Below are 11,287 nucleotides of genomic sequence, written 5' to 3'. Positions count from 1 at the left end.
CATTTGTAGCTGCCGGAAGAAAAAAACCCCTACAACGGGTTTGAGATGGTTTCCACCATCATATGAGATCAATCCTTCCAGATAATTTTGGGTGCTTTACACATCGCAATAACTTATTTTGGATGCTTTAAACATCACCAAGAGAGAGGCCTTGCAGTGGATTTGTGAAGGTTTGCTCTGTATTTTTTTGTACAGCAGGAGCCATGGGAGCATACTTTGCTCCGGTGTTGTTGCTTGCTTTTCTCTGCGTTGCGTGACGCCTCTCCTCCTTCGTCTGTTCCCCTTTTTCAGGCCTCTTGGTGGGTTCTCCCCCACATCATCGGCTATTCTTCCTTTGATGCTTGTGTGTGGCTTTGGATGCTCAAGGCATCTTTCTGTGAGAGAAATCTCACTATCTTGCTACCTTTAAGAACAAATAACAAAAAAATTCATATAGAATTTCTTTATATCGTGCTTTTCTGCTCTTGGTAGAAATATGTCAACCATTCCCTTGCTCTTGTATCCTCCCTCTTTATTTTTGTATCTCCCTACAGCCTGCCGGCTGCCCCATTTTTCTTTTCTCTCCTCCTTTTTATAGAGTCCTAGAGAGAGAGATTTGAGATTGAAGAATTCCCCTTCAAATTGGATTCCTCCTCCCCTTTTATTTTCCATAGCCGCGCTTTTTGTAGGCTAGCCATCAAAGATCCCTTTTGTAAAGGACTCTTCTTGCAATAATCACTCCACCAAATAGGAACCACCAAACTTTCTTGAGAGTTTTCATTGGTTGGTCAAACTCCTATTTATTTTAAAACTCCTTTAGGATATTTTCACGTGGATCAACCCACCTTTGAATTGTTTTATCCCTTGGCTTTGAAACTTGGAAAGCCTATTGGATAATGGGTAAATTACTCAAATGATCCTCAAATTTATACCCGATTTATATTTTGGTCCCTCAATTAAATTATTCGTTCAAATGGTCCATCAACTCTTTACTATTCGTCGAATTGGTCCTACCTTCTAATTCCGTCAATATTACCGTTAAGTTGAGAGTTAAAATCGTCCGTTTATACTAAAATGTTAATAACTTAATTAAACTCTATAGGATAAGCCTATAAAATACTATAAAAATCAGAAAATTTAAAAACTGAAATGCCCAATAATCAAAAAACCAATAAATAATAAATAAATGAAAAAAAACCACCATAACCCGCCCCCCCTCCATTTCTGCAACCCTCCCCATCAATCCAATGTAAATCAACAAACACAAATTTTTCATTTTCTCTAGGCAGTCATTGCATCCAAGAATGACACCAAAATATGAAATTTAATTCTACATTTCTTCCACAACCACACAACCTAATATAAGATTCGACGGGATTTCTTGGTCTTGGGACTGGACACCGAATTGGATTGTCCGAAGCTTTTTCGATCTTGCCTTCTACTGATGTAGACGACACTAAATTCTCAGAATTCCAAGTCCAAGCCCAAGTTTTCTCCCCAAGAGACAGAGTCGATTATTTTTTTTAAAAACCAACAAGATAGAAACGGTGAGATGAAGCCCTTCTCTAGAACAGAACGAAATGGGAGAGCACAGAGAGTATAGAAGGAGAGAGGGAATGAGGAGACAAAGGGGAATTGGAGTATAGAAGGCAGAGGGGAGATAAGGGGAAGAGGGGAGAGGGAATGGGGAGACAAAGGGGAATGGGAGGAGAGATGGCACTGCAGGTTTTTTTTAATTCTAAAAAACTTATTCTTATTTATTAACCTATCAAAAGTCCAACTTACCCTTAACAATATAGCATGTGCTCCTCACATGATTTTATTTGATAGAAAATGTTACGATAGGACCAATTTGACGAATAATAAAGAGTTAATGGACCATTTGAATGAATAATTTAATTGAAGGAACAAAATATAAATCGGGTATGAGTTTGAGGACTAGTTGAGTAATTTACCCATTGGATAATTAGCTTTACTTATTTTTATTTTTTTTGAAGCACTTAATCATCTATATTAGATAAGCGTGTTGAACGTGGGCTTAGACAAACACAATCCAAATTTTTTTGTTAATTTTTTTGGTTCAACAATGTGCCACCCCTATGGTTATGGGACTATCTCTATGATAATTGTCCTACCAGTTCTAGTTTTGTTTGACTCTTTTGTAGTTTATGGCGCGTGATATTCTTTTCTCCTCAGAGGTTTTTTCCCTTTGATTTTTTCTCAGAAGGGTTTTAATGAGACCACCTTGTGTGCACGTTGTCACACCTTGTATTGTGATCTTGATGTGTTAATGAAATCCATTTTCTCAACAACAACAAAAAAACACGTTTTTTTTTTTTCCTTCCTTCTTTCTCTCGCAAGTCTTCTTCATGTATATGGCCCTCACCAAGCTCGAGCCACAAGGTTCAACTTCTGGCTTGGAATGGGCGGGCCAGTAGATAGCCAACCTGAACCCGACCAGCTAATACTGAGCCAATATTCCATCACCTCAAAGCCCCCCACTCAGGTAACAAGCTTGCTTTACAAAGCTTGGCGGCATTTTAATACAAAGTGAAGTAAAAGTGGTAAATTTACTAATGTTTATATCACGTTAAGAATGCACATACGGTAATAATTCATTGACCCGTTTAAACTAGCATCTCATATTATTTTTTGTATTTTTACAAAACTCATTAACACCATTTGAGGTTTTAAATTATTTAAATAAATAAAAAATAAAAAATAAGGGTTTTTGAAAGCAATTTGAATTCTCAAGGGGTGGTAGTGTAATTTCTGAAATCTAAAGGGGTTTTATGAAAACACCATAAACTACAGGGATATCAATGTAAATAAATCTAATCCAAAAGAACACTTTTTGGTTTCCTTTATAATAATAATAATATACTCTTTTTTCACCACAAATATCACAAGTATATTAATACTATTTGTTTGCATTTTTCTATTTTTCTGTTGTATTTTTTAGAACTTAAGGCCAAAAATGGAAACTTACAAGAATTTTATGCTGTGCCTAGAAGAAAGCAAATAGATGATCCTTGGAAAATGCCAAGTGCCACACAAATTTATCCATCCCTTATATCCTCTCATTCATTAATGTCTTAGCCTCCTCGGTCCTCACTATCCCTCTAATGGCAGTCACCACTTCCATTTCTTCCCCTTCTCTTTCTCCTTTGCTCTTCTCCAAAACCCATCACACCTACTTCCCTCGGCTCGACCCGCACCCAAATTTCTGTAAATTCGACCGTTGCTGTTTACAGACCGTTAGTTCCCGCCAAAACCCTCTTTGCCTGAGTAGCTCTGGCACTTGGGTTTTGAATGCTTCATTGGTAAGAGCAGAAGCCTCTGGGAATGGAAGAGAGCCCATGGTTCCTCCTTACAATGTGCTCATTACAGGTTCAACGAAAGGTCGCCGCCATTCTTTCGTTTTTTTTTTTCTTCTCACAAATATGATTTTATGGGTTTTATGTTTTGGGTTGTGTTCTACTTATATGCCTCTGGTTTTCCCTTATCTTTATTTCAGGTATAGGATATGCTCTAGCCAAAGAGTTTCTAAAAGCAGGGGATAACGTCATAATTTGCTCAAGATCAGGTATCTTCTGACTCAACGCGCCTATTCTGAATTTCCTCGGCATATGATTTCTTTGCTTCATTGTCAAAAATTTTGTGGTCAAGTGTGTGTGATGTTTCTTTATCATATATGCAAGTGTTGATGATCTATAAATTTCATAATGTGTACCGGTTTTAAGAAAGCGGTCTCTTCCAATGTAGGATCTGAAAGCAATTTTGGATACAGTTTCAGAATAGTATGCCTTAAAAATAGCCATTTCCTACGGATTTATAGTGATGCAACATGGGTCCAAAGTTAGTAATGTACATGTGTGAGAAACCATGCATGAGAAGGGGATTTGGTTTGGGTTGCTTTCTTGGCACCCTAGGTTTGGACAACTAAGCAACAAGTTCTTCAAAACACAGTACTAAAGTAAAAGAGTCTTTCGCCCCTAGAGGTTTCCTTGGAATAAAATTTGTCCCGTGGTGTTTATATGCAACCATTACACTGTGAATTACATGGACTCTAGAAATGTAAGGTCAAATTACACTTTCTTTTGTGTAATTCTGGCTGTAATTTCAATCTATTTCCCATTGTTCAATGTTCAAAAAAATACTCTTACAGTTTTCTTAAACAATGTTAAATTGGTCCGAATCAGACTTCACATAAATTTCTTATTAATGAATCACTTCTTCTCAAAAGCACTGTTGCTGAAAGCATTTTTGTTAAGCATTGAAAACTACTGCCAAACATGCCCTTATTTATATATGCTGCCATTCTTTGGAATCTGCAACAAGCTACGCTTTTTGTGCTTTTCACACTAGGTGCACAATTCTGCATAGTGAGTCTTTGAAGGGCTTTGTAAAGGCAACAAATTCTGTGTGAAAACCATGCACAAGTAATTTTGTAAAAATGGAAATCACATTTAAGCAATTTAGAGTGTGTAGTTTGGACATGTTTATTATGCAATTAATAAAAGATTTCTATTATGCAGACTTTTTCATTTGATATTAAGTTGCAATTTTACTAGCTGTTTTACTTTCTTAATGAATATACCTCATTCGATGTTTGTTATGTATAAAAACCTATTGGCTGATGGAAGTTGTGACTCAGAATGTATTTCAAGTTTATTTTTGAAGTACCAAATTGTTACCTTTTTCCTTTTTTGAAACTTTGATCCCTAGCTGAGCGGGTTAAATCTGCTGTCCAGAGCCTTAGGGAAGATTTTGGGGAGCAGCGAGTGTGGGTACCTCCTTTAAGACTTTTTTTATATTTTAATTATTAAAATATTTTTCATCCTGATATGTGTATGTGTGCGTGCATGCACACTTGTTTGCATGTGTGTATATGCGATAGTTTTTCTTGTATTTTAATTCTGGAGTTTTACATACTTCATGTTGTTGGTTCTAACTCATTTTTCACTTCTTCCTTTACAGGGTACTACATGTGATGTTAGAGAAGGGCAGGATGTGAAAGACTTAGTTTCTTTCGCACAGAAAGAACTGAAATACATTGATATATGGGTATTAACTTCAGATCCTTTTCTTTATCACACACAGGCGATTGATGTTTTTTGAAGGGTGGGATGTGAAGGACTTGGTTTCTTTTTGAATGTCACATCTTTGTCTTTGTCACCCACAACATTTAATGTTTTCTGTATTTGTTTACAGCTGTTTAAGAATATTTACTAAAAATCAAGACTGGGCTAGCTGTTCCAATTAATTAATAATATAAACTCGGTCTTCCAAGTGACTCCTAGCTAGATAGTGTTGCTTTTGCATATATCTCTGATAATGATGCAATCCTTTAAGACAATATTGCTCACTGAGTGATGTCCAATTAGCCTGATCACTATATTTGACTATAAAGGAAAATGTAAATAGTATACCTATGAAGAATCATAAATAGGCCCAGTGTAAATCTAAATACATTTGTATTGTTAACTCGGCTAGCATTGCAATGGCAAATTTTAAAACAGCGACAAGACAAATTAATGGGTGGCCATGTGTACAAAGCTTCCGCATTTGCAGGGTCTCGGAAGAATTAGATGTATGCAAGACTGTTAGTGATAATTCTTAAATTAGTCATTTGCATATTCTTAAAAATTCAGTTTCTTCTCATGCTGAATTGAACCAGAAATTAAAGATTCACAATTCTAAAGTCCAGTTTAATGCAAAAAAATGTATTCCTCCTCTTCTGGATGATTTTGAAGTTATATTGTCTGCATCACGATTGGATTGTAAGAAACTGTTCTAATTTTATAGATCCCAGTTAGTGGGATAATTTGATGCTGGGGTTTCCATTTTCTGTCATAATTATTAATATTTTCCCAACAATAGCGGTCCTTCTTTTCCTCATTTCTTCCCTCTCTCCCTTCCTCCCAATCAATTCATGTTGTACTATAAATTGGTGTGCAGTTATGCAGTCAATTCTTACTTTTCTCTTCATGAAAAATATTTGATCGTGATATTTTGAGGAATATTTAATTCTATGTACCATATGGTGAGAATGATGCAGATTAATAATGCAGGATCAAATGCATATAGCTTTAAACCACTGTCAGAGGCTTCAGATGAAGATCTCATGTGATTATTGCTTGCCCTCATTCCTTTTGTTTTACAGTTAAACTTTTCTCGACCATATTTGTAATCCTTTTGGTTGTTCACAATTTTGACACAATGCGTGCAGTGAAGTTGTGACTACGAATGCGCTTGGTTTGATGTTATGTTGCCGTGAGGTAGAAAATTCCCTTTGTTTTTAAGTGGCTTGTATATAAGATGATTCTTGTGCATGATTCTGTTTATTTGTTTAGGCAATAAAGATGATGTTAAACCAGCCTCGAGGTGGTCATATTTTCAACATTGATGGAGCTGGTTCTGACGGAAGACCAACCCCGAGGTGCTATATCAGTTTCTCCTATCTTTTATACATCCATATTTAGGTAGAAAACTTTGGTTCATATGATTTGTGCAATGCTGCTTCTTTCCCATCTTGTCTAGACAACCATATCCATTACAGAGTGGAAACAAGTTATGGAGGTTATCTGGGCCACATAAAAGTGGACAACATTGAAACTACTTAAACGGAATCTTTAGCAAGATCGTCCAACCCTGGATCTGAGTTACCATTGATTATCCACTGAGTCCGACCTGACTGGCCAAGTGGTATTCTCTCCATAGAATAGTGAATCGAGAGGAACCAAATTCTTTTTAATTTCAGCATAGAACTAAAATTTCCTTATTTTAATTTATTTCTTAAATGGAAAAATACGGATCTTACCCTTATACTGTCATGCACACGTGTTTCCTCCAACATCACTAGAACACCACCACCCCTAGCTTCATCAATACCACCTTCCTGTCAGCATTCTGACCTCCATTCTGGTACCATGACTCCCTCTAGCCACCACACATGCTGCCTTCCTCTACCATGGCCATTACATTTGGAGCTGCAATACCTTTACTGGCACCGCCATATAACCACCCAACCACTGGCACTGAAACTTCTGGTGATTAGACTAGGTCTTCCGTAAACCTTATATGCATCATTTTAAACTAAAGAACAGAGGTCATGGTTATCACTGTGTAGTTGAAGTACGATTATATTATTATGTCACCATCTTGTACGCCACGTGAGATGAATCTGTAAAAATGCAATCTCTGGATCAGTGTAGCATGATGGCTCTTTCTTTCTTTTTGTTTATGTCTGTAGGTTTGCTGCATACGGGGCAACAAAGCGTAGTGCGGTGCATTTAACAAAATCATTGCAGGTATCTCGACTTGTTTTGATTATTACAGGCTGTTAAACTATGAGATCACAAGTTCTATTTTCTTCGTTATCATTGATGTTCTTGCTTTCCCTTGACAATGCAGTGTTTACCTAGGTCCTATAGGGGCTTCTTCCCACCCATCACAGTAACTACTGTATGATTATTTTAAAAAATGAAATAAATATAGTTTAGGTTGGATTTTAAAACTCTCAGCCATGTCACATGTTTGGATTCTTGTGAATGCCGGCACCATTTGAACGATTAATTGTTGTTTTTTTATGTCATCATATATCCAAATCTGCTCCCAGCTAACTTTACCTTCTTTTTTTGGGACGAATAACTAACTTTACCTACATAATATGTAACTCTTAAAACTTTTGCAGGCTGAACTGCAGATGCAGGATGTCAAAAATGTCGCAATGCATAACTTGTCGGTATGTTATTCCATACTCGGTGCTCTTTTTTTCTCTTTTGTTCCGTTTTTTTTCTCAAAAAAGAAAAACCTAATTTCTGAACACTTACATGTTCCACTTGCAAGATTGAAACTTCATGTTACTAATATTGTACTATCATGTATGCATTGATTGTATCCTCTATTCAGCTTAATGTGTCATCAGCTTACTTCAATATTAGATGCTCTTTGTGTCATTATAAAAGTGGTGGAAGTTTTTAACTGGATTAGGTTAACCTTGTTGATTCTTTTGTTCACTTGCAATAAAAATACATGTCTAAGAAAATGGTGATTTGACCTTTCAAGTAACCATGTAAATAATAATAACAATACTAATAATAGGAATAGTGATAATAATAATAATTATATTTTAATTATTATTATCATTTCAACAATGAATTAAAATCTTCAATATATTACATTACTTAATAAGATAATATGAGATTAGTTTCTAATGTATTATAGTTGTAGTTTACAACTGCAAAAAGGGTGATAGTGTAACTAAATGGTTTCCAAAACTATATCAATTTGATGGCAGTCATATCATCATGCTTTTCTTTAGTTTGCACCATCTTCTGTGTGATTCTTTTTAATCATGGAATTAAATCTACGATTCTTCCCATTTAATACCTACTTTGTGTATGGTTATGTTATGTATATATCTCAGTATCACCTAATCTTGCCCCTTTATTTATACTGTTCCCTGGTTAACTACTCTTGTAATGAACAAGTACAATAGCTTATGTAGTTATTCTGGAGAGATGTTCATATAATGTCTTTTGTTATGAAAATATTTCCTTTTTGCTTCTTACTGAAGCCAATTTCTGGTGTTGCAGCCAGGAATGGTTACAACTGATCTTCTCATGTCAGGTGCAACTACGAAGCAGGTTGTATACGGCTCGTAGACTTTTTTCAGTCATCTTCTGCATGCTTCTTATTAATTAATCGAACATGTTTTATACAGGCGAAGTTTTTCATTAATGTTTTGGCAGAACCACCTGAAGTGGTAAGAATTCATTCATAATCCAATAATTTTTTATGTATGAGTTACTCTATGATGCCTATGTTGATTAGTGGTTATTCACAATCCATTTGATCTTTTCTGGTTCTAAAATTACCAAGATTATGATTTACCTGTATGTCATATGGTTTAAAAGGTAAGTGATATACCGATACACATAGAAAAGTGATGGGCCTTTGAGTGAAAAGAAATTTGGTCTCTGGGTATGAATGGATGGAATATAAAGTAGTGAATTCAAATCCCATTTGGTCTGAGAGTAATCTGCCAAAAGATACAAACACGCATGGGCGCGCACACACACACACACATGTATGTGCATGCATGTTGAAGGTCTGCGCAAAATGCATTAACTTTTTTCTTTTCTCGATATCCATTTTTGGTGGATTATATAATCGTATTTGTTTCCTTCGATCTTGTTTGTGAATTCTACATGGGTGTCACAGGTAGCGGAGTATCTTGTTCCAAATATAAGATCCGTTCCTGCCAATGGATCAATGAAGCCTACATACATTCGTTTCCTTACTGGGATAAAAGCCTACTCCCAGATATTTTCAGTTAAGTGAACGAACATTTTAAATAAATAAAAAAAGACCCAAACTTCTTAATGTCATTATTATAGCATTTTTATTTGAAAACATGTGCTGACCATTTTTATTTTTATTTTTTGTCCTTTTAATCCGCAGAGATTTGCTTTCGGTGCAAGAAGAAACAGATATGTTCTTGAAGATTGAATATGTTTATAATGTAATCTTTTTATCTGTCATTTTTTTGCATGTAAATTACCAATTCTCAATGCAACATTATTTTCAAATCTGTTGAGAATATTTTGATTTCATGTATATTTTGCTTTACTGCTGTTTTTGTGGAGCTGGCTGCACTTGGATAAATTACTTTTTTTTTTGGCAAACCAAAGGACGAAAGTGGAAGAATTGATAAACTATAGGGACCAAAAAATTTGCCTTTGTGGTTTAAGGGCACGAAATGACAAATTTTATAGCCAAAGTCTAACAAGCCTGCCACTTATAATCCAAGTCATTCTTATACCAAAGGATAAAGGAGCTTTGCTTAGCCTATAAAAAAGTTTTCCAATGTGGGACTGAAAAATCTGGCATTTGCTTTCAAAATCCAACAGCAGCATCAATTGCACAAATGTTGACCGTCAATATTTAGTTCCACTTTTTCTTTCTTGTTCTCATATATCTGACAGAAATTGATTGATAATATAATATAGGCACATAAGCTGATTAATGGAGAGCTTTAACTTCTTCTTCTTTTTACTTTTTTCTTCTTTTTATTTTTTATTTTTTTATTTTTAAGAAGAATGGAGAACTTTCTTTTTTGAGTACAAGCGATAGTCTAACTAGAGGGTAAGGAGTATGCAACTAAGATGTTATGGGAGTTCTTCACTGAGCTAAACTCCATTGACAGAGAACTTTCTAAAAGGCTCTTAATGTGACAATTTAAAATAATAAAGAAAAACCAAATGTCAAATCACTTTTCTTCATTTAAAATTCTCTCCATGATGGGGAAACTAGATTATTAAAATTGTAAATCTTGGTGTTTATGAAGGAAAACCCCAAAAAGAAAATTACATCAAAGAACTTCTCACAAACAGTTAACACATGCACAACGGGTTATTCAAATAACAAACCACAAATCTTTGTCTTCTTTTAATTTTCTACCCTACTTACGTATTTGGAAAACGAGCTAAGTAGGTATAAGTATTTGGAAAACGAGCTAAGTAGGTATACTGTAGGATATTCAAGTTCTATAAAATTGTAATTACATCAAATATACATTGTAAATAAGAGTTTCAGAATAAAAAGAAAAAAATATTGTGGAATTCTTGTCATTTTATTTTACAATGGGTATTTCATCATTTTATTGGGGTGAACCAACATATAATATGATTGACTCATGATATTTGTATTGGTTTTTTTATGAGGACCTCACAGCTTCATCATGTACATGCGCATGATAAATATTTATATGTACATGCGCATGATAAATATTTATATGTACATGCGTGTATGTATATTCTGTTGTTTTTAATCCTTCATTTCAAAAGAAGCACTCTTTCTCATTGTATTCGTTTTTTTCTTGAAATACATTTCTTTAATTCATTTACCTCTAAAAAGGACTATCTTTTGAGACATTGAAGGAAACTAACATGATGTTTGATAATTTGGGTAAGGACCCAATCCAAGTCTACCTACATTATTATGAGAATGGTTTTAAGATGAAGTACTTTAAAAAATGAGCCTCGTCGTATGACTGCCATGTGTGCTAAAAAGGAATCAAATGGTTGTGTATGGCATGTGCATGCTGTTAAGTCCAATGTAAATGAATTTTTTTTATATTAAGAATTTAAATAACGCACATAAGTTGCAGTGGTTTGATCCGTGAGAAGAGAAATAAGGCAATGGGGTCTTGTTGGTGTCTTCAATTGTCAAAGATAAAGTTCATAGCAATCCTTTAGTAAAGCCTATTGAGCTGATTACTGATTTGAAGGAAAATTATGGA

The 11,287-nt window shown here is 34.9% G+C and overlaps 1 protein-coding gene across 1 annotated transcript; it reads left to right on the top strand.

Moving 5' to 3' along the window:
• LOC18786526 (chlorophyll(ide) b reductase NOL, chloroplastic) lies at positions 3,018-9,625 on the top strand. Its single transcript, XM_007218740.2, has 13 exons — positions 3,018-3,381; positions 3,497-3,565; positions 4,708-4,769; positions 4,960-5,046; positions 6,041-6,108; positions 6,212-6,260; positions 6,336-6,421; positions 7,235-7,292; positions 7,676-7,726; positions 8,580-8,630; positions 8,708-8,749; positions 9,208-9,318; positions 9,448-9,625. Exons 1-13 carry the CDS (start codon positions 3,105-3,107, stop codon positions 9,493-9,495), a joined length of 1,059 nt encoding a protein of 352 aa, XP_007218802.2. The 5' UTR covers positions 3,018-3,104; the 3' UTR covers positions 9,496-9,625.

Source organism: Prunus persica, chromosome G2 (genome assembly GCF_000346465.2).
Source record: "Prunus persica cultivar Lovell chromosome G2, Prunus_persica_NCBIv2, whole genome shotgun sequence".
Lineage (NCBI taxonomy): Eukaryota > Viridiplantae > Streptophyta > Magnoliopsida > Rosales > Rosaceae > Prunus > Prunus persica.
Note: the sequence above shows the minus strand (reverse complement) of the source record. Positions and strands in the feature narration are given on the sequence as shown.

Bases quoted from the DNA above. Each gene is read 5' to 3' on its own strand.
- LOC18786526 (XM_007218740.2), top strand. From the start codon at position 3,105: ATGGCAGTCACCACTTCCATTTCTTCCCCTTCTCTTTCTCCTTTGCTC. The intron at 7,293-7,675 runs GTATCTCGACTT...AAACTTTTGCAG, and splicing joins ATTTAACAAAATCATTGCAG to GCTGAACTGCAGATGCAGGA. The intron at 8,631-8,707 runs GTTGTATACGGC...TGTTTTATACAG, and splicing joins CAGGTGCAACTACGAAGCAG to GCGAAGTTTTTCATTAATGT.